The sequence below is a fragment of the Lepidochelys olivacea genome (genome assembly GCF_965140295.1).
Source record: "Lepidochelys olivacea isolate rLepOli2 genome assembly, chromosome: 3".
Classification (NCBI taxonomy): domain Eukaryota; kingdom Metazoa; phylum Chordata; order Testudines; family Cheloniidae; genus Lepidochelys; species Lepidochelys olivacea.
In genome coordinates this window covers 116,123,834-116,147,638 of record NC_140413.1, presented here as the reverse complement: position 1 = coordinate 116,147,638, position 23,805 = coordinate 116,123,834, and the positions used below count along the sequence as shown (strand labels likewise).

The window sequence follows — 23,805 nt, the reverse complement described above, 5'->3', positions numbered from 1 at the left end:
AACTGAATGTACAGCTGGGAAGTGAGAGAGGGTGATTTTGGAAATCAAACTGGAAAGCCCCACTGAGGGAAAGCAGTGAGAAGTGCTTTTCATAACATGAAAGAATAGATGAGAGCAACAGTCAAGATAAACGCCTTTTATAGTTTCTGTAATTTGGTTCCAAAATGTTGCTCTAATTTTACTGTCTGTGTGGAGATAATATCTGGAGAAAATTTGGAGACAGTTGCCTTACGTGAGACTATACAGATGAGCATTAAGCAGTAAAGATGAATTTATTCTTAGCCTCTTTTACTCATTTTATCTTTTTATTTTATATGCATTTTTAAAAAATCAAAGGAGGATCAAAGAAAGATACAAAATGGGAATCCTGTCGGTCTGCGTGTTATCCGTGACATTTTTATCTCATTGACCCAGGTAGAAAGGATGTTGTTTCCGAGGATTGAATTAATAGTCTCTGTTCTGGTGTTTCCTTCTAGCTGACAGACGATGAACATGACCTTTCTGACAGAGAGGTGGATCTGGATGAATCAGCAGATCTCTCTGACATACACTGGCACGACAAATCTGCAGACAGCGTTCTCTTCCCACACCCCTCCTCCAACCTCTCGCTGTCACTTGCCCAGCCGATGAGAAGTGAGCGGTCAGGGCGGGATACTCCTGCAAGTGTAGATTCCATCCCCTTGGAATGGGATCATGACTATGACCTCAGTCGGGACTTGGAGACAGCCATTTCAACGGCACTGCATTTAGAGGAGGAGGAAGGACAAGAAGACAAAGATTTCTATCTTAGGGGAGCAGCTAGTATAGCAGGTATTGATTGCTTCTCTCATCTCTCTCTCAGTAAAGGGAAATAAATATTGCATATAGGATCATACTGCTGTGGAGTTCCTAGGCATGGGAAAATATTCCAAAGAACTCCAGAAGACTTCAAATAGCTGTCCTAGAATGGTGCCTTTAGCCTCCTCGTCTTTGACACAATATTGCAGGCTTCTGTATGAGTGCAGGCTTGGAATGTCACAGAGGCATATTCACTGAATGACAAAGAGGGAACAGGCTATTTTATTGCACCCTGTGTCTGCCAGATGTGACTAGTGTCGCCTGTAACAAAGTTGGCTAGTAGTCTTTTGACTGGAGGAAATGGTACTGGATGATCACAAGAAAAATGGGAGGGAGAGAAAATTCCAAGGAAACATAGAATATCAGGGGTGGAAGGGACCTCAGGAGGTCATCTAGTCCAACCCCCTGCTCAAAGCAGGACCAATCCCCAATTTTTTTTTTTGCCTCAGATCCCTAAGTGGCCCTCTCAAGGATTGAACTCACAACCCTGGGTTTAGCAGGCTGATGCTCTAACCCCTGAGCTATCTGTCTCCCCCCCCCCCCCCCAAACATGTTCATCCACTGGACCACATGTTCAAGTCTAAGTGAGTTTTTACTCAGTCCTTAGGTAAGACTCACATTGACATCTTTGGGAAGTTTTACTTAGACTTCAAGACTTGGTCTTTTATGAGTTCATGAGACCTGTCTGTCTGTATGACTATGTGCATATTGTGTAACAAATACTAATGAGGACTAATGTGTCTATATGTTTGAAGCATGTAGACATTCTACATTTATTGTTAGTGAGGCCTAAATTCAAGATTCTGTTCTGTCTTTAATTGTGATTGTCTTGTGCTTTTCAGTTCTTTGACACCTTCTAAAAAGAGGCTGACTTATTTAAAGCTGTTTTCAGCAGGAATCTAGTAATGTTCAAAAGGAATATGTGCTGGAAATTAGAACTGGTGATCTACTCTCCTTCTGGAAAAGTTGGTTTCCTGTTACGAGAAGACAACAATTGCTGAGATATCAACTCCGATTGTGCTTGTATTTTTGCAGATGTAGAGATCCCAGAAAGCTCTGAGGACTATGTAAAACTTACTGAAAATGCACTCAGAAATATCTCTGGTAGGCATCAAAAAAGCCTAAGCATAGCCCGACCCAGATAAACCAACCCATACCTGTAACAGTGTCCTCTTAGCTCATCTGCTGTACTTCTCACAGCTCACAAGATAGATATTTTCTCACATGACAGCACTACCATGTTAATGCAGAACGTTCCTGCTTTACTACCATTCGTAAAGGTCTTGTTTCTTCAGTGCACCCAGCAGAAGTGGAAAGAGTTTTTAAAAGCTGGCTAGGGTGCAATACCTTTTAGCTAAATTACTGACTAACTAGATGTAGCTAATCAGTTTTTTACTCAAATTGGTACGGGCTCCTTGGTGTCCAGACTCCAGTATTGTAGCAGAGGGATTCAAAATAAGAGATTCTTATAAGAGGGTCCCAACCCTTGGTTTTCCTCTGGGAAGAGGCTGGTTTCGTAAGGGATGAGAGAGCATCTGCAACTGTTAAAAAAAAAAATGTTGTTTTTTAACATCTCCTCCTACATAAACCAATGGAGATCAGGCATATTCCAGAATTGACTTGATCTCTAGGAAGAAATCACAAGTTTGCCATGTTTTAGAAGCATTGCCTGCTAGACCTGGTGAACGTAACTATAACAGCATCGCTTGGTATTTACATATTGCTTTTGATTCTCAGAAGTAGTATAGAAATAGAATCCTCAAGGTACACCAAGATTCCGCTCTATTAGCTTTAGGGGAAATGCCACAATGTCAACTGCAAAAAGAAGTGAGAGAGAAAAATTGAACTTTAAAATAAAAACTGAGGGGAGGGGCACAGGTACTTAGTCCTGAGTGATTGCCAGGTCTGAGAAGTAGCGATGTCACAAAAAATGTCACTGAGAGGCTGGTATAAAGCCCACTGAGAATTTAGTCTTCCAGAGGGATCAAGAATTATTTAGGGGAAAGAATCTCTTCAAAACAAGTTGCAGGCCTCTTTGCACCTATGGAAGCTTTGCTACTGTTCTCAATGCAAGCACATTCATCAGTATAACCATCTGTGCTCTGGAAAGTTGCTAACACGGTAACATGTAATCAGTTACAAATTTGCTTTGTCATTTCCCAACACATGTTCTATTGCAGCCACCTTTTCATGCTGCCTAACCTTGTTAATAATCCTTATATTTTTCCTTGGCTATAAAGCAAAGGCTTTGAAAAATCTCAAAGCAGTAGTCACATCTTTTGTAATTTTGCCACAGGAGAACCAGGTGCCTTGGAAACACACATCCGTCAGCTGGACAAGGCCTTAGACACTAGTCGTTTCCAAATACAGCAAACAGAAAACATCATTCGCAGCAAAACACCCACCGGACCGGAACTAGATTCCAGTTACAAAGGATATGTGAGTACAAGGTGTATCGCCACCTAGTGACTGGATTTAAAATAACGGTTCTTGTGGCAGGGCACTATATTTAGGGTACAAGTGCCAATAAGTGAACATAGAATACCCATTGAAAAAATGGCTCCTGCAATGCAACAGCTTATTAGGTATAAAGCTATTACTGCCTCTCAGCCCCGATCACACACAGGTATTGTTATTTTGAGGTTATGTAATTATTTGTGAGTTTATAATACCATGAGATTGTAGGAACATAACTCCAGTCAGTTCATTTTCCAATTAAATTTGTGTAGATATCCCAGAGTAATTTCACACACATCCATTTATCCCTCAAATGAGATCATCCTTGTTTTTTTTAAAAAAAACTTCTTTATTTCTTAAGATCAGAATTTTATAGACTAATGCACGATATTTGTTTTAATGACACATTATAAACATACATCACATTACACATGTTGTATATGGGAATCAGTGATAAAAAGTTTGATGAGAAAACTTTGTAGAATAAACTTCAACAAACAACATTGTAAGCCCCTAGTTTTAATTTGGTCCTGCCTTTGCACAGCGGCTGAGCTTGATGACTTCTCGAAGTCCCTTTCAGCCCTACATTTCTATGATTCTATGACATTCATGTCAGAATGAAACAGATTTTATGAGTGGATACACCATAATTTTTCCACTCTTGTGTAACTTTCTTTCACTCCCCATGTCTCCCATTATCATCTTCTTTCCAGCTCCTAGGGCAGATGTCCCCAAACTGTGGATTGCACCACCACCCCTCCCCTGCAAGGGGGCGCGGAGAAACCTTCAAGGGGGTGCGGCAGGGCCCAGGCCAGCCCCCATGGGTGCAGTGAGGGAGCATCATCCAGCACTCCCCACCCCAGCTCTGCTCTGGTCCCACCCGCAGTCATGTCCCCGCAGCCAGTCCTGTGCCTAGCTCTGTCCCCAGCCTCAGTGCAGCTCCGCTCCTGGCCCTGCCCCCAGCCTCAGCTGCTGGCCATGGCTCCATTCATGGCCCAGAGTCAAGGCTGGGGGCAGGGCTGGGAGCAGAGCTGTACCTGGGCAAGGGCCCAGCTGCCAGCCTAGGCCTTGGCCCCTTTACCCCGTCCGCGTCCGTTTCTCCCGCCTACCTGAGCCATGGCCCTGCTCCCAGCCATGGCTTGGGGGGCACGGACAAGGGTAAGGTGGGGACATGACCCTCAAAAGTTTGGGCACCACTGTCCTAGGGTCTTAGTGTTTATAGAAAAAATGTCACCTGAAGACATCCATTCTTTGATTCTGGCACTACCCTGACACAGTGGCACTGAATTATTTATGTTAATGGTGTTTGAGCCTCAACTCTACATTTAATCCCTTAAATCTCACATGTATAATTCTTTGTGTGTGTGTGTGTGTGTGTGTGTGGATCAATGCAAAAATGATACAAATAATATCAAGAGACACAACATCTCATTGAGATTGTATTGGCCAGTGTATCTTATGGCTTTTGAAACCGAAAGATACACTCACAACTGGCAGATCATTAAAACAATAGGCTGCTTCCCATTCTGTCATGTGAAGACCCATTTTCAGAATGTTTTTGAAAATTCCTTTGTATTTAGCCTTTTAGCTCTGGAGTTATTCTACCATGGCATAGACTGATGAGAACTATTTTTAATTTTTTTAAACAGATGAAGCTACTGGGTGAGTGCAGTGGCAGCATAGACTCAGTAAAAAGGCTTGGTTACAAACTGAAAGAGGAAGAGGAGAAGCTCTCTGGATTTATAAGCCTGAACAGTACTGAAACACAAACAGCTGGTATGTAGTGCTGAATCCTTCCATGGGAAACAAATGTGAAATGAGCAGCAATATGTATAGTATTGTCAGAGTAAGCGCTTGGGATTATGCAGGAAAGTAGGAATTTGCTTCAGATTGACCAAGCTTGTGCTACTCCATGCGTGTATGTATGTATGATTGTTTCCACAGTCAGTTTATTTATTAATCAGTTCTTTGTATCGACCGGGCATAAGCATCAAACACATGTGCACATTTTAAGTAACTCGTCACATTATGTCTATCCCTAAACACTTGAGCAAATCACTCTAGATGCTGTACATACTAGTTAGATACCTTCTGATAGGAAAAAAAGTGTTTTAAACTTGAGATTACAAAATACCCTTTGTGCCATTTTAATCACTGGTCTAAATTACTTTTACATTTTCAGCAAAATGAATATTGTAGTCTGCCCCTCTCTAAACCACATGCACATGGGGTGAATGAATGACTGTGGAAAACACCCTTTATTTATTTCCATGTAACATAGATGTTTGTCTTATACACTGGCAGTAATTGAAACATATTTATTGAAGGACAAACATTTTTATTGAAAAGGTCCAAGTATGTGTGCAGATAGCAGTAATTATATGTGCAGATGGCTAGTTAAATATATAAATGGCCATCTGCAAGTGCAAAATCCTTATTGCACACACAGTCATTCATTATATGAATGAAACAGCTTTATCCATGGGGCTAGGGCTTCAGGAGAGAAAAAAGGCACTCCTGAGTTCTAATCCTGGCTTTGGCATGGATTTGCTATGTAGCCTTGAGTAAGCCATTTAGTCTCTTGCCTCAGTGTCCCCAACTGTAAAAGGGGGGTAATAATACAATTGCCTACCTCTCGGGGCTGTTGTGAAGATTAACTAATGTCTGCAAAGAGCTTTGTAAACATAAGTGCTATAATATAGATAGGTATAAGTGTGCGTGCAAATATAGATGGATATTTTTGTTTTCTGACACCCTTGTATATCACACAGTGGGCTAAATATTTAATTGCATAAAGCCATAGAAGTGAGAGTTGAAAACTTTTTAGATCAGCTGGTCCATCTTTTGCTATGTAAAGCCACATACTCAGTGTTGTCTAAAGTTAAAGTTGTGTGTGATAATGTTTTGTTTAGGCTGATGTATACTGAGTAAACATGGATGTAATTGTGCATATTATGAATATGCCTTTGTTTTTATTGTATTATGTCTCTGCTTTGGCAGGTGTGATCGATCGCTGGGAGTTAATCCAGGCCCAAGCTCTAAGCAAGGAACTGAGAATGAAACAGAACCTTCAGCAGTGGCAGCAGTTCAACTCTGACCTGAACAACGTTTGGGTTTGGTTAGTGGAGACTGAAGAGGAGCTAGAGAAACTCTGTCATCTTGATCTCAGCACTGACATACAAACCATTGAGCTCCGAATTAAAAAACTGAAAGTAAGGTTTTATCTCCATTTTCCGTCCGTTGCCTCAATAATGGCCTACCATGCAACATGTGAATTGGACTCCATTCATGAGATACAGTTGCTATTTGGTATTCACTTTCTGCATTCCCTGCACAGGAGAATGTGACTAACGATTGGGGTGAGGAACTGGAAAAATGGCTTGAGAAATCACTTATTTGCAGAAAAATAAACCACCACCATTTTCCTGAAATTCCAAATAAATGTTGGAAACCTTTTTATATGCAAGCTACATTTCCAGAATTGCAGAAGTCAGCTGAATTAATGAAGCTTAGAAAAGGCCAAATTAAATCAATTAAAATCTGTCCTACCCTAGCTCATGGCAAAAACCAGCTGTTTTTAAAAGAAATGGTACGCTCCTATTTTTCTGTTAGTTACAATCTCTTCTTTCTCTGGGTCCTGACATTGTGCCCTCCTAGGGGTCCTAAGCTGGGTGAACTGTGCTACCATTCTCCCAACCCAGCTTCAGCTGCTAGATCAAGTGTCTCCTACCCTGGGCGAGAACGACGTCAGAGCCACTGTGAAGGCAGCAGGTTCAGCACCTGGAGTATTGGGGGAGAGGGAGGGTGCTGTTTTCAGTGACCCCTCTAGTCAATTCAGGGGCTGCATTAATGTGTTTTAGATGGAATCCAGTCCAGCTGCTCTCATCGATATGAAAGTCACTGTGATATGGGGCATTATTAGGACCTGGGGAAGAGGCTGTAAACTAGGGAGAAAATGGACTCTTCCATAAGAATCCTCTTCTTCTCCTTTAAAATAAAAGAATAATATGGACAGTGGTCTCAAGATGATAAACATAAAAAAGCCAACATAATTTTCAATATAACTGTGAGGCAGAAGCTTTAGTGTTGTCAAGCATTTGTCAGGAGCTACACCACAATTTTCCCCTGTATCTCATATTTGCTCCAGCCTTTGCATAAATAGGCTTCCTTTCAGACATTCGAAACACAAGCCAGTTCTTCTGATCTTTAAAATTCAGCCATGACAACAGGGTTTTAAATCTTAAAAGTTTAACTGACTTATACTAAGTTTTATTGTGAACATAAAATAGTGGATGTTAGAGTGAACATTTGCAGTATTACCACAGATATTTCCTGTCCTAAGTAAAGAGAGAACCTGGTAAGATAAAAGACACTTGCATTACCGTACAGCAAATAATTGCTCTTTAATGGCAACCACTACACTTGATTCTTCTAAAAGTCTGTAGCACACTTACTATAAATTAAGTTTTGGGTGTTTTTCACTCCATTCTCCTGTCATCCAGGAGTTGCAGAAAGCTGTTGATAACCGCAAAGCTATCATCCTGTCCATCAACCTGTGCAGCTCCGAATTCACTCAATCTGATAGCGAAGAAAGCAAGAAGCTGCAGGAGCGCCTATCTCAGATGAACATGCACTGGGAACGTGTATGCAGTATGATTGAAGAATGGCGTTGCTCACTGCAGGATGCACTAATGCAGTGTCAGGTCTGTATTGGTATGCAGGGTCTCATTCCCTTCTTGGACATAATGAGGAATTCTAGAGCTGATGGGATTCATTTTAAATAATCAGCTTACACTCATACACATATCAGAGATATAATTTTCTTCACAGCTTCCTAATCTGAAAGATCAAACCTAATGCTGCCCACATATGCAAACTAAAATGCAGTTTGTGAAGGCTGGCTCTTGAAAGATCTCTGTGCGTTACCTGAAGCATGTGTTCTAAGTCCATGTTCCAGGTGTTCTAAACTGAAGTAAAGTTAAAAGATGATTCTCCACAACCATATTCTGTATGCTAGCATTCACACCTAAGCAAAGCAAATGCAAAGTGGGTATAAATCATTACCAGAGCAGAACAGTATTCATGCAGTGGCAGGGGTATCAGACCCATCGAGTATTTGCAATAATACTGTAATATAGTATACTAATATAGGCTTGTAATCTATAGTAATATAAGAATATAGCCAGTCAAATCTGTTGTGGGAAATAGCAATGTGGCAGAAAACCTCAGCATAATTCAGGGTTCTCTTAAGCGCTCTCATGTCTCTTGTAGGATTTCCATGAAATGAGCCACGGTTTGCTACTTTGGTTGGAGAACATTGATAGAAGAAAAAATGAGATCTTGCCTATTAATCCAAACCAAGACTTGGACACTCTACAGGATCATCACAGACTTCTAATGGTAGGATCATAAATGCCTGGAATGTTTAAAGCCTTCAAAAAAAATTGACAAGCAGAGAGAAGGTAGTTCTGGAGGTTAGTGATTGGTCTGTGAGGTATACAGTATACTTAACCATGTGGTACTAAGCAGGTCCGGGATTCTCTTTAGTATGGGTAGAGGGAGTAGTGAAATTGGTGGTTAAAAACATTTGGTTTAACATACAAAGCATCGGTCTAATTACCTTATTGGCTGTTGGTTTGTTTTTTTCAGTTTGGGGTTGTTATTTTGGAAAGGCTATTTTTAATTGCAACTTGCTGGGCTAGACGGGAACTCTAAAAAAAAGTCTACTGCTCATGATATGAGGTTTAGAAGAAATTGCCAGGCATTTATCACCTTTCTTCATTATAGCCTGCCAGGATTTTAGGGCTAGTGGAGCTTTTTTCAGTGAGTCTATTGTGATTGTCTTGGAAACCGAAGTCACTGCCATCTGTCTGTTTTATTGTTTTTGTGGAAGTTCTAGCATTCTCTTTTGCATGTTTCATAATATTTAAGTAGAAAATGTGATTCTTTGGCTTTGCAATAGCAAATCAGACGCGAGTTGCTAGAGTCTCAGCTGAAAGTGGTGTCACTCCAAGATATGTCCTGCCAACTGCTGGTCAATGCTGAAGGCAAGGACTGCCTGGAAGCTAAAGAGAAGGTCCATGTCATTGGAAACAGACTCAAGCTCCTACTGAAAGAGGTCACACATCACATCAAGGACCTAGAGAAAATCTTAGACATTTCAAGCAGTCAGCTGGTAAATCGTCCTATTGTGTTCTCTCCTTTACCACTCATTGAGGGCTAATTTTGTAATCACACTGACCTTTTTCAGGTGATCAGCTGTAAAATACACCACTGACCCTTATTTTGTTGCTTGGGACTGTGATGCCTGTCTAAGTGGTATGAACCCATTATGAAATGTCCTTCGTAATTTCTACTGTCCAATACTTTCCTGTCTCTGAGACAGCAATTCATAAATTCCGAGGCCAGACAGGACCACTGTGGTCATCTTGTCTGACCTCCTGTGTTCCATAGGCCAGAGAACATTCCTGCCCCCCCGTAAAAAAAAAAAAAAAACATTGCTGGAGCAAATCTTTTAGAAGAACACCCTATCTTGCTTTACAATTGCCAGTGATAGTAAATCCAGCATGACCCTGGGTAAACTGTTCCAGTCGTTGAATTATCCTCACTGTTAAAAATTGGCACCTTATTTCCTGTCTGAATTTTTCTGGGTTCAACTTCCAGCCTTGGCTGCCTACTTTGCTGCCACTGATTCAGTCGACTGGCAAAGTACATGGGGTAGCTACTGTAGCTGCAGTATCTGAACCTGTGGCATGTACATTATTTCCACAGAGTAAACAGCATCTACTTTCCTATTGGCAAACCAATGAAAAAGCTTGAAATAAATTCTCTAGTGTGCTAACAAAGACCCTGTTTGTTTGTGTTTTCTTAGCTTTGGAAGTGTACTCCATAGCAGCACAAGTTATCTTGCAGATGAGAGTGTGGGCAAGGGGAATGTTATGCTTGTGTCTTCATTGTACATGCCCCAGTCAGATAGAAGACTTTAACACTCTCCATTGTTCTCAGTCCCTCCTCTTGTAGTCCCCAAAACCTGAATTAGTACAAAGTATGAAAAATGTGATCTGTTTTCAGTCTGGCCAGTGTGTCTGTCTGTCTCTCTCTCTCTCTCTCTGTATAAAACGATGTCTGGGATTCCAGTGGGAATTTTCACTGAGTACACAGCACCTCTTTACCTTCTAAAAACCAATAAAGAGCCGTCGTTTTCTTGGTACTGCCTTTGCCTTACCTTGGGCAGTTAAATGTTATTTCTGGCAGCGTATTCATTTGCCTGTCTTTCTCTTCAGATCCTAATGTGTAATTTATAGTGATTTAATCCTACAGATTTGTGTAAATTTAAACCTCCCTTTGTCATAGTTCAAGGATCAGTAGTGCAAAGCACTTCTCTAAAACCAAGGATTTAATCCCCTTTTTCTGAGTGTGGTTTCCTTGGGAGATTACTTATGTTCTTCTAATCTCTTATGATTCTGAACTTTAGGATTTGTCTTCATGGTCCTCAGCTGATGAACTGGACACTTCAGGATCCCTCAGTCCTGTATCTGGAAGAAGCACACCAAGCAGACAGAGAACGGTAATTTCATGCCAGATACATTCTATCACCTCTTGGGCGGGAGCACCAGATATTTACAGTAGCTGGAGTCAGCTGAGAGGTCTACACCTTCTCCCTGATAGGAAAGAAAAGGGCACAAACCAAGAATTCCCCTCAAACAAAGCTGCTTCCCCAACCCTGCTGCATCTCTCTCCCTGCATGAAATCAGAATTAGAAAATGCTCTGTATAAAATCTGGGCTCAAAGTGTGGATGGAGTTTTGTGGTATGGCACACACACTCTCTTGTATTCTGTTCAAGCAATGGCAGCATCCCAAGGTCTGGTCTTGTCCCAGCACAGTTGCAGCCAATCCCTCTGCTTTCTACCTGGCATCCTCTGCAGAGCTACTTTGTCAAGAACCTCAATAAAACTTTCTTTTCATGATCAATTAAAACTGTAGCTGGAGCCAGAATTTTATTGAGACTCTGGATGAGAGGCTGCATAGAAAGTTTATAAGGTATTGGCAGGAACACTGGAACAGAACCTGATCAATGGTTGTGTCAACAGCTCTAATGATGCATGTTGTCACCACTAGAACACAATACAAGAAATGCACCATGCCATGCTGCACTCTACTTCTCCACACTTTGATCCCTGTATGGAACTGGAATTTTTGTCTTTCTTTACAGTTCTTTTGGTTGATTTATTTTAATTATTATTCAGTTTTCCTTAGTTCTTAACTATCAGTTTTTCATTTGCACTTTTTATAAAACATCTGAGTTCTGTCCTGATGAACTTTGTGGTCTCTTGAAATTGATTCTGCTACATTCACTAGTTTGCTTCAGATCCGAGTTTGAGAATGTAAAGGAATACTGGCTTTTCAAAAAGGTTGAGAACAACATGAAACATGATAATTTTATTTCTGGAGTCATTAATTTCACATTTTATTAGCTACTTTTTACAAAATTACTAATAAAAGTCATGATACCATAAACTAGAAGATTCCTGCACACTGCAGAAAGTGATAAAGTAATTTACTATAGCAAACTTTGGCTAAAGAATTGGTAGAAATGTAGTATGCCTCATATTAACCTTTTAATCTGTATTTGTTCATGTCTAATACAATACTGTGGTTTACATACATTATTTTCTTCATTTTTGTCCATAATGTACAGTGTAAGATGCAAGACTCCTGAGGGCCTCCCTTTTTGCATCTGTAATTTTGAAACAAAAATTGATGTCTCTTAGAATTCTAATGCCAAGCACATCACCAGTACTATATTTGTAATAATAATTGCCTAACATCCAGAGACTTTAAGCTTGTTAACCGTCTAAGCTACATTAATTGTGCTAGGAAATAATTGCCAGTGCAGTAATGCACCCACAGTTATTTGGCCCTCAAAATTATGGGTGGAAAGAGGAAAGCCAGACTTTTTAAAGGTGACTTTTGGAATATAATTTTTAATTAGCCACAATTAAATATAAATACACTTAAGTGTATCCCTTTCAATAAGACGAATTAATTCTTATCTCATGTAACAAATTACTTGAGCTAAAAAGTTTTAACTCTTTTTTTTTTTGTACCAAGCCTAGTATGTATCATTTTAATGATTAAAACATTCTGTCAAGTTCCTTTTGTCTGTTCAAAGCATTTTCATATTCCACTGGGAGCAGAAGAAAAGCCAGTTTCCTTGGTTCATGGGTATTGGTCACTTCATTTGATTTTATGTTTCCTTTGCTGCACTTTTAATTTGATTTCATCAGTAGCTTGTCTTTATTTGCCTGGACTGAACATTCTTCTTTCTTTACCCCCTGTTCATTGCAAACAGCCACGAGGCAAATGTAGTGTGTCTCAGCCTGGACCCTCTGTCAGCAGTCCACATAGCAGGTACCTTATTCTCCTGGTTTCCACACTCTGCTCTAGAATTCCAAGAGGATGATGGAAATTGCCCATGATGTACATTAAGTGTCTCTCCACACTTAATCTGTCAAAGGGACAGGAATTAACCATTTCAAGTGCAAAGTTCCTTTGTAAGCAGGATTCAGTTATTACAACCAAAATATCTGTAAATAGAAATATTGGGTCATTCTTGAATATACAGCTTTTGCTTCCCATTAGCATCATTTAAATTTATTTTATTTATTTGATCACATGGGTGTTTGTTTACATTCATAATATTGCTTGTTACATTAAGACCTGATCAGCAGATACACCATGAGGTTCATGGCAAAGACTTTTTATCATCCTCTTTATTTCTAGATATTAAATTAAAGCAGGTATTAGACCAATACAATATTTTAGAATTTGTAAAACCCACAAATCTGGAGAAAACACACTAACATCCTCTCTTTTTTTTTTAAATTTTTGTTAATATTTTGTTCAGTTTGTGGGTTTTCAGTTCTCATCATTCAGAATGAAAAGTCAGAATTTGAGAATTTTCATCCTAAAAATTGGTAGCATCTTTTCTCTCTGCAATCATAGAACTTCTTTGCAGATAAAACACACTGACATTAATGTGACACTTGACAAGTGCTTGCATCCATGTATCACTCTAGGAGCAGTGCTGCCCCATTTCTGGATGAACACTAGAGAGCAGACTTGCAGCTGCAGCTTTTTGCTTTCCACCTTGTCTCCAGCAATCTGTCATCTCTGCGGCTAACAGTGCTTCTGCATTCTCTGTTGTTGGTGTGATGTGTGTGTCCCTTCACTCTTTCGCTGATCAGATCACTTCGCCCTATCGAATAAACAAATTTTTTTTAAAAAAGCAAAACAAACATGTAAACAGTATAAGGTACAGGCCCTTGTCCCATTCCAGCATCTAGTGAGTGGCAACAAGAATTTAAAATTATGCGGCGGGGATGGGGAGTAGAGGGGGTGAAAATATATATGGAACTGTAATCAAACTTACACTTTCTGTGTCATCTATGTAGTAAAATTGAAATTCATTAAAATAGTTCCTGTTCAAATGCAAGACATTTTAGGTTTGAAGCCAGGCCAAAATAGATTTATACAGTGATTGAGCAATGGTCAGGAATTCAAAAAAACCTTGAATGAACTTTGTACTTGATGACTTTTATTCCATAAAGACAAACCAGGCTTTTGTTCAACAATGGAATAGCGTGAAATATTGGTGCGGGGGAGGAGCAAAAACTGCTAGAATTTAGAACTAGTCAATATCCAAATTATTTGCCATGTTTAAATGTGTGTAGAGATTCATTTCAAAGTAGCAGCCATGTTTGTCGGTATCTGCAAAAAGAACAGGAGTACTTGTGGCACTTTAGAGACTAGCAGATTTATTAGAGCATAAGCTTTTGTGGGCTACAGCCCACTTCATCGGATGCATAGAATGGAACATAAGTAAGAAGATAGATATATACATACAGAGAAGGTGGAAGTTGCTATACAAACTGTAAGAAGCTAATTAATTAAGATGAGCTATTATCAGCAAGAAAAAAAAACTTTTGTAGTGATAATCAAGATGGCCCATTCAGACAGCTGACAAGAAGGTGTGAGGATACTTAATTTAGGGAAATAGATTCGATATGTGTAATGACCCAGCCACTCCCAGTCTCTGTTCAAACCCAAGTTAATGGTATCTAGTTTGCATATTAATTCAAGCTCAGCAGTTTCTCGTTGGAGTCTGTTTTTGAAGCTTTCTGTTGCAAAATTGCCACCCTTAAATCTTTTACGGAGTGGCCAGAGCGGTTGAAGTGTTCTCCTACTGGTTTTTGAATGTGATGATTCCTGATGTCAGATTTTTGTCAATTTATTCTTTTGCGTAGAAACTGTCCGGTTTGGCCAGTGTACATGGCAGAGGGGCATTGCTGGCACATGATGGCATATATCACATTGGTAGATGTGCAGGTGAATGAGCCCCTGATGGTGTGGCTAATGTGATTAGGTCCTATGATGGTGTCACTTGAATAAATATGTGGACAGAGTTGGCATCGGGCTTTGTTGCAAGGATAGGTTCCTGGGTTAGTGTTTTTGTTGTGTGGTTGCTGGAGAGTATTTGCTTCAGGTTGGGGGGGCTGTCTGTAAGCGAGGACTGGCCCGTCTCCCAAGATCTGTGAGAGTGAGGGATCATTTTTCAGGAGAGGTTGTAAATCTTTGATGATGCGCTGGGGAGGTTTTAGTTGGGGGCTGAAGGTGACGGCTAGTGGCGTTATTTTCTTTGTTGGGCCTGTCCTGTAGTAGGTGACTTCTGGGTACTCTTCTGGCTCTGTCAATCTGTTTTTTCACTTCAGCAGATGGGTATTGTAGTTGTAAGAACACTTGATAGAGATCTTGTAGGTGTATGTCTCTGTCTGAGGGATTGGAGCAAATGCAGTTGTATTGTAGAGCTTGGCTGTAGACAATGGATCGTGTGGTGTGTCCTGGATGGAAGCTGGAGGCATATAGGTAAGTATAGCAGTTAGTAGGTTTCCGGTATAGGGTGGTGGTGATGTGACCATCGCTTATTAGCACAGTAGTGTCCAGGAAATGGACCGCTTGTGTGGATTGGTCTAGGCAGAGGTTGATGGTGGCATGGAAATAGTTGAAATCATGGTGGAATTCCTCAAGGGCTTCTTTTCCGTGGGTCCACATGATGAAGATGTCATCAATGTAGCGCAAGTAGAGTAGGGGCATTAGGGGCCAAGAGCTAAGGAAGCATTGTTCTAAGTCAGCCATAAAAATGTTGGCATACTGTGCGGCCACGCGGGTACCCATAGCAGTGCCGCTGATTTGAAGGTATACATTGTCCCCAAATGTGAAATAGTTGTGGGTGAGGATAAAGTCACAAAGTTCAGTCACCAGGTTTGCCGTGACATTCTCAGGGATACCATTCCTGACGGCTTGTAGTCCCTCTTTGTGTGGAATGTTGATGTAGAGGGCTTCTACATCCATAGTGGCCAGGAGGGTGTTTTCTGGAAGATCACCGATGGATTGTAGTTTCCTCAGGAAGTCAGTGGTGTCTCGAAGGTAGCTGGGAGTGCTGGTAACGTAGGGCCTGAGGAGAGAGTCCACATAGCCAGACAATCCTGCTATTAGGGTGCCAATGCCTGAGATGATGGGGCGTCCAGGATTTCCAGGTTTATGGATCTTGGGTAGCAAATAGAATACCCCAGGGTTCTAGGCATGTGTCCGCACAGATCTGTTCCTGTGCTTTTTCAGGGAGTTTCTTGAGAAGATGATGTAGTTTCTTTTGGTAATCCTCAATGGGATCAGAGGATAATGGCCTGTAGAATGTGGAGTTGAGCTGCCTAGCGGCCTCTTGTTCATATTACAACCTATTCATGATGATGACAGCACCTCCTTTGTCAGCCTTTTTGATTATGATGTCAGAGTTGTTCCTGAGGCTGTTGATGGCATTGTGTTCCGCACGGCTGAGGTTATGGGGCAAGTGATGCTGCTTTTCCACAATTTCAGCCTGGGGAAGTCGGCGGAAGCACTTTATGTAGAAGTCCAGTCTGTTGTTTCGACCTTCAGGAGGAGTCCACGCAGAATCCTTCTTTTTGTAGTGTTGATAGGAAGGATTCTGTGGGTTAGTATGTGGTTCAGAGGTGTGTTGGAAATATTCTTTGAGTCAGAGATGTCGAAAGTAGGATTCTAGGTCACCGGAGAACTGTATCATGTTCGTGGGCCTGGAGTGACAAAAGAAGAGGCCCCAAGATAGGATAGACTCTTCTGCCGGGCTAAGAGTACAGCTAGAAAGATTAATAATATTGTTGGGTGAGTTAAGGGAACTACTGTTGTGGTTTCTTGTGGCATGTAGCAGTTTAGATAGTTTAGTGTCCTTTTTCCTTTGTAGAGAAACAAAGTTTGTGTTGTAAATGGCTTGTCTAGTTTTTGTAAAATCTATCCATGACGAATTTTGTGTGGAAGGTTGTTTTTTTTTTATGAGAGTATCCAGTTTTGAGAGCTCATTCTTAATCTTACCCTGTTTGCTGTATAGATGTTGATCAGGTGGTTTCACAGTTTCTTTGAGAGTGTGTGACACAATCTCTCAGCATAGTCTGTGTGATATGTAGATTGTAATGGATGTTTTACCTTTTAGTCCTTTTGGTATGATGTCCATCTGTTTGCATTTGGAATGGAAGATGATGTCTGTCTGTATCTGTACGAGTTTTTTCATGAAGTTGATGGATTTCTGTTCCATACGGCTAAATTCAGTGCCAGACAGTCTCTACGCAAAAGAATAAACGGACACAAATCTGACATCAGGAATCATCACATTCAAAAACCGGTAGAAGACCACTTCAACCTCTCTGGCCACTCCCTAAAAGATTTAAGGGTGGCAATTTTGCAACAGAAAACCTTCAAAAACAGACTTCAGTGAGAAACTGCTGAACTTGAATTAATATGCAAACTAGATTCCATTAACTTGGGTTTGAATAGAGACTGGGAGTGGCTGGGTCATTACAAATATTGAATCTATTTCCCTAAGTTAAGTATCCTCACACCTTCTTGTCAACTGTTTAAATGGACCATCTTGATTATCACTACAAAAGTTTTTTTCTCCTGTTGATGATAGCTCATCTTAATTAATTAGCCTCTTACAGTTTGTATGGCAACTTCCACCTTCTCTATATCTTCTTACTATATGTTCATTTCTATGCATCCGATGAAGTGGGCTGTAGCCCACCAAAGCTTATGCTCTAATAAATTTGTTAGTTGCTAAGGTGCCACAAGTACTCCTGTTCTTTTTATAGAGATTCAGTTCATGACTTTGTAGCTGTACCAGTTCACAATCAAAATCCAAGTGATGTATGGTAGGTAGAACATTTAGTCTTCCAATGCTTCCAAGAAAGTAGATTGCTTGGTTGAAAAAAACAGTAAAATAACATACAGAATAAGTGTTGTATACTTATACATGTGACCCCAGTTCTCTGTTCTTCTCTCAAATGGAGAATCAGGGAGAATTTTTCTACCTCCAGTCAGTATAAGGCTTGGCATTCTGTTTCTTATAGAAGGGGGTTGGGGGGGATCGGAAACTTAATCTATGACCATTAACAGCTACGCATAGGTCTTTTATGAACCGATCTGAAGAACAAAGTTTAAATCAGGCCGATAAGCATGCTTGCACTAGCAACACTGAAGTAAAGGAGTATGTTGTGTCTGCTCCTCTGCTCCCCTCTACATGCCCAGCCACACGCACACCCCTTTGGGAAGGCTTCTGTGTTGTAGGGGTGAGCGACTGGCCCAGCGTGTGTCTTAGTAGCGCTTTGCAGCTTTGGGATCAGCCCACATTCTAATAGTGGCATCTGTGCGGCACCTCTCAGATCAGCTCTGTTCAGCACTGTATATTAACACATCTCATAGCTGTTCAACACAATATTCAATTTGTCATTCAGACAAGCGTGGAATACAAATGAGTTACTACTGAATAGGAAACTTAATCAAATGCGCAAGCCAGACAGGTTGTGGTTGATGTGTAATGTGGTTTTAACTGATAAAGCAGTACAAGCTGTCACTGTGTTCTTTAATATTTTGACATGCCTCTGATCAGAGTACTTTGTGTTTGATCTTGCACTGGATCAGCAAACCCTAATAGACTACAGTGTAAGGGAGAACCAAAGACAAATTAGAAATGTTTATCCCATAGGATTTTGCAATGGAAAGTTACTTACTTTAAAAATTTGAGGGTCAGCGGGGTTTTATATTAAGCTTGATGACATTCTTCCTTTCCATTATCATAACAAATAGGTTAACATATTTACTTTATCCAGTTGATTTGTCACATAACCCATATCTATTTACCAAGATATCCTCCCAAATCTCCACAATTACATTGTGGCATGAATCTGTTTTGCGAGGCAGTACCAGCTGTTGCATGCTAATTAGGAGAAGCAAATCCCAAAAGTGCATTTTCCCCTAACAGAGCTTTCAGAAAATGTACACCTGGACCAATGCCTGCAGATTTTTTGAAGTGATTAAAATGTTAAAAAGACAAAAATAATTGTGCAATTTGCATCAGTGCGTTTACATTGTCTCTCTTGGGCAGGTTTATTCAAGTTCTGGCGCCACTGATTCAGTCCCCACTTCCTAACACCACCACCCGCTTCCATCCCGAATCAAAGAGCAACTTTATAAACTCACCTTTAATTCTTGAACCAAACCAGGCCACAGGATTCTTACTGGTTTCAACTGCATAATAGCAGGCAGTGTAGTGTACTGAATAGACCTGGAGATTTGGGCTCAGATCTCCATGGTTCTGTTCCCAGTTCTGCCACTCACTCTGACTTTGGGTTTGTCAGTTAAACTGCCTGTTTAACCACCTGTAAAATGGATATATTAATCTTCTTTACAATGTAAACTAGCTAACTTTGGGGGAAGGAGGGAGGCAGAGTAGCCAATGTAGAACACGCAGTAGCAAAGAACAGCTAATTTAGCTGCATACTGAGCAGTAAGGTGAAGAGATACACAGGAGCCGAAATGAGAATTCCCCCTTCTCCTCTGGTAACCGTGCATGATAATTTAACTTCTGCCTACCAGCTAAGCTTTTCAGGAGAGACAAGAGTAGAGGACAAGTTCTCCAGACTTCGCAAACTCCGTGGGCGAGGAATTCGACTGCTTTTTGTAGCCTAAGGTCAAGTCATCAGAGTTCTTGTGTAGATGACTTGGTTTGACATTAGGAAACATGCAGTTGGTCAGATTTGCAGTTGCGCCTTCCACAATATCTAGTCACTAGTATCTGTTTAAGGGAGTAAAGAACAATTGTGAAGTGGTCTGACTGCAGTCCAAACTGAGCAGCTGTCAATGTGACAAACGGCAGAGCAGTCTGAAAGAGAAGGCAGGGAATGCATGGGCAAGGAAAACAAACTACGCTTTCCCCCAAAGTTATATATTGTAATAGCATTTGGGCCCAATCCCCACCCACTGAAATTGATAGGAAGTTTTCCATTTACTTCAATAGCGCAGCAGGTCTTTGGTTGCAGATGTTACCATTTAATCACCCCTTTCCACCCTCATTAAACACTTTGAGCTGCGTATCCAGTTTTCCATCACTATTAATTTGTCCATTATGGTATGAGTAAGTGTGATAAACAGCAGCTGTGTCGCCAAAGGAATATAGCACTTGAACATTTTAAAACAGACCCTTTGAAGTAGTTTCCTACAGAGGCAAATGTTTCATTATTCACGTCTTGGATCATTTCATACAGTATTAGCCCATTAATGTTTACAGCCCTGCTCTACTACTACTATATTTCAGAGCACTTTTCCAATAACAGCATTAATTCTTCAGAGAATTAACTAGGCTCTTCATCGAGAGCCTCCATACACTTTCCACCACCACCTTTTACTTTTCATGGTTTTATGTTTTTCAAGAAATACAGAAACAAAATCGGTGATGGTGCATTTCTGCTACCATAGTCTTGAGAAGAGGGGAAAATTACTAGTTGATGAACAAGCCCACTCCTTTGATCTGTCTCTTGGAAATTCCCTTGGAGACCCTCTTGGTAGCCCCAGAGACATTTTCAGGTGACGTTCAGGTCACTGGGTAACTATTAAAAAAAAAGACTCTACTTTTCACATCATGATCATTAACTCCAATGACAAGTGGACACTACAAAATGTGGCACCTGTTGATGAGTTGTAAGCAATAGTTTTTATGCAAAAAGCCACGTAAGTATGTAAACTCTGCAGTGAAATGCTTGGAAGATAATTAAGCACTCCATGTTCCTTTTGTTCTTACCTCAGCCCATTAACTCTCTGTTTTGGCATTCTTAGACAGTGGAAGGCCTGGTCTAATTGAACTTTAATATGGAATGCTCTGATGCTGTTAAATGTGCCATGTCCTTTCATTGCGTTCTATATAATATATGATCTTACATGATGCAAGAATAAGCAGCTTTCCATTCTGGCTCCAATGCTGTGGATTTAAGCAATGTGTAATCTTTTGTTTTGATCTTGACCTCTTGACCTAATCATCCCAGTAAGTTAATCATTTAGTGGGCCCGAATATTCAGCTCTCCATTAGTCAACTAAACATAACCAAAAGCTGCCTGGCTTCATTTTAAGTCTTCAGCCTGGGAAGACATCTGCAGATAAGTGAGCTAGTAACAACAAATGATGTCCTCCAGTAAAATATTAATAATTCGAGAACTAGTTACTTCAGTGATCCAGAAGGTACAGGAAAGGGTATAATTTCGTGGCTATGTAACCAAAATTGTCATCAAGACAAATGTAATTCTGACGATGGCGTCTTGTTTTCCTTTGTGCTGTTTTACATACATCTTTCCACCTCCTTAACCTCAGTACACCATTGTGTTCTCACTGAACTGTAATCAAACTGCTGTGAGACTTCCATATCAGATAGGTTTCAGAGTGGTAGCCATGTTAGTCTGTATCAGCAAAAATGAGGAGTCCTTTCCTCATTGATTTTTCCATATCAGATAGACACTTGATAATAAAGAGAACTGAAACAAGATTGAAGTATGCTGCAGTATTAGGAGATAGCTTGAGAACCGTTAAATTCCTCTGCATTTTAGTACTTGCCAAAACACAGTACCTTTCCATGCCACCTAAATAGTGTACCTAAATCATTCTGTTTGGGTTTCTTAACCTTCAGGCTATCTTTTATCAACCCATCTAACTGCTAAGAAGCCTTTTGGTTGGTCACACATGTAGTAGGTTTCTGACAGGTTGGGTCAAGAGGACAAAATGGGAAGGTTTGTGCAGAGGAGCTGGAACAATTTTTATAGTGGGGGTGCTGAGAGCCATTAAACCAAACTGTAAATCCTGAATATTATGGAAACCGCTTCAAGTAACGGGGTGCGGGAGCACCTCTAGTTCCAGCAATTATGGGTTTGTGTCAAAATGGAATTCAAATTGTATCCAGTACTAGAAAGAAGAACTTCCGTGTTACAGAAAAAGCTAAAAATTTCAGTCAGAATTCTCAAATGTGGGTACCTAAAATTAGGCATCTAAATTGATAACCTGATTTTTGTTTTTCAGGGGTGCTGAGCTCCCACATATCCCATTGATTAAAAAATTGCTATGGATTTAGATGCTTAACTTCAGGTGTACAGGTCAGGAAATGTTGACCTCAAGGCCTACCTCCCCATCAGATATTGAGAGTAGGCTGTGACTACCATGCTAGTAATACGTTGTCATAGAAAGACAGCAAGGAAATAAGTTACACAGAAAGGGTAAGAAGTCCATTCAAGTTCAGTTACTTTAACTCCTGATTCAGTGCAAAATGAAGCTATGCTGTACTCTGTGGAGACTGAGATCCCTCTAATCCAACACTGGCATATTATTGCTCTGGTTGCATGACTCATCATGATACTTCCTAAAAGGAAATGCAGTTGACACTTAAAGCAATGGATGGTTTCCCTTCTAGACTGTGTGTAGATATTGATTGAGTCAGCAGCTGACATGATAGAATATATTTTGTCTTGTCTAGAGAGTACAAGCCATTCATTTTTTCTCATGGAAAAGTATAGAATTTGTATTGACATTAAAATGAATGCTCTGGGAAGAGTTGTTATATTCCAGAAAGCAGTGTCCATTTTGGTAAGACTTCTGTTTATCCTGTATTGATTTCTTTTCTCAGGTCCATAAGAGGTGGCTCAGATTCCTCCCATTCTGAGACACTGGCAGCTCAGCAGCACCCGTCCTTCTTCCTGAGAGTCCTCAGAGCTGCTCTACCACTACAGCTTCTTCTGCTGCTCTTGATTGGTCTTGCCTGCCTTGTACCAATGACTGAGGAGGATTACAGCTGTACCCTATCGAATAATTTTGCCCGGTCCTTCCACCCTATGTTAAGATATACTAATGGCCCTCCTCCTTTATGAAGGAGTAGAACGGCTATTAAAGTTGGAGAAGCATGTCAGGAAATAGGCCTGTTTCAAATGTTAATGCACTCAACGTGGCAGCTTTATCTATCTATTGTAGCCAATGTTCCCATATCATTCTGCTGGCACTAAATTAATAATGTATCCGTACCAAAATGTGTAATGCATTACGTGAGTAATATCCTTTCAAAACTCACATCCCTGGCACTAAGAAGGCTATGAAATAAGTGAGGGAATTTTCTTTCTCTCCAACATTCTGGATCTTCTGGCCACTTTATATCTGGGTCACTGCCCTGTGCTGTGCATAGCCCAAGGACTTTATACTGTCAAGAGAACCTTTTCTCTGAATGAGTTATTAGCTGATCTTTGTTAAATATACTATCAGTATCTTACAGTATTCAAATGAACCAGTGCTAAGGACATTTAAAAGACTTTGTAACATACATTTTTAAAGAGCTTGTATGGCAATGTACTATTTTTCCTTGTTTTTTGTTTTGGGCATGGTGTTCTAACCTTTTCTTTGGATGCACAGGCTGTAAATCTGAAAGGCACTTTTTTAAGGTTTAAACAAATGGATGTAATAAATAAGATCCTGGAAGGTTTTATGAGAAAAAAAATATCGAATATCAAGTATAAAAAGGAACCTATTTATGTATGTACAGTTTGCTAAGCCAAGTTTTGTTGGTAATGATTTATTTGCATTTATCATAGATACCATACAATATTTTGTCTACGTGCTTTTTAATGACAATTATAGAAACCTGTAAGTTTAGAATGAGAAATGTATGGTAAAAACAATTATAAGACGATGTATATGCTGCAATTATCAAAGAAAAAACATAAAATAAAAGGAAATGCTGTAATAATGAATTGTAGAAGGAATCTGTGGGAATGGGAAGATCTTGCAAAATTGCTGCAGAACCGTATGAGATATGGGAAAGTGTACGGTTGTAGAATCAGTGATGAATATAAAAGCCTGCTTAATTATGAATTAACATTTGGAAACTCCAGATTTTTCTAATCTTTCTTACAGTCCATGTTTCCCAAACTGTTAGTTTTATATGTATATACGCTGCTTCCCATACTTCAGTTATTATTATTACCAGTCAACATTGAAGAAGACTGTTTTTTGTGAGTTGAAAACATTTAAATCTTCTCCGTAGCAGCTTGATATAGACTGACATTAAGACTGATATTTATGCTTGA

The 23,805-nt window shown here is 40.2% G+C and overlaps 1 protein-coding gene across 1 annotated transcript in view; it reads left to right on the top strand.

Annotated features, from left to right (window-relative positions):
- The window catches only part of SYNE1 (spectrin repeat containing nuclear envelope protein 1), a 503,778-nt gene extending 480,237 nt beyond the window's left edge, over positions 1–23,541 (top strand). The window contains exons 136-146 of the mRNA XM_084624934.1: positions 477–810; positions 1,873–1,941; positions 3,134–3,276; positions 4,944–5,070; positions 6,295–6,506; positions 7,797–7,997; positions 8,566–8,694; positions 9,257–9,469; positions 10,769–10,861; positions 12,648–12,706; positions 22,359–23,541. Coding sequence (XP_084481060.1) covers positions 477–810; positions 1,873–1,941; positions 3,134–3,276; positions 4,944–5,070; positions 6,295–6,506; positions 7,797–7,997; positions 8,566–8,694; positions 9,257–9,469; positions 10,769–10,861; positions 12,648–12,706; positions 22,359–22,599 — 1,821 coding nt within the window. The 3' untranslated portion in view covers positions 22,600–23,541. The remainder of the gene's footprint in view (positions 1–476; positions 811–1,872; positions 1,942–3,133; positions 3,277–4,943; positions 5,071–6,294; positions 6,507–7,796; positions 7,998–8,565; positions 8,695–9,256; positions 9,470–10,768; positions 10,862–12,647; positions 12,707–22,358) is intronic.
- The last annotated feature ends 264 nt before the right edge of the window (positions 23,542–23,805 follow it).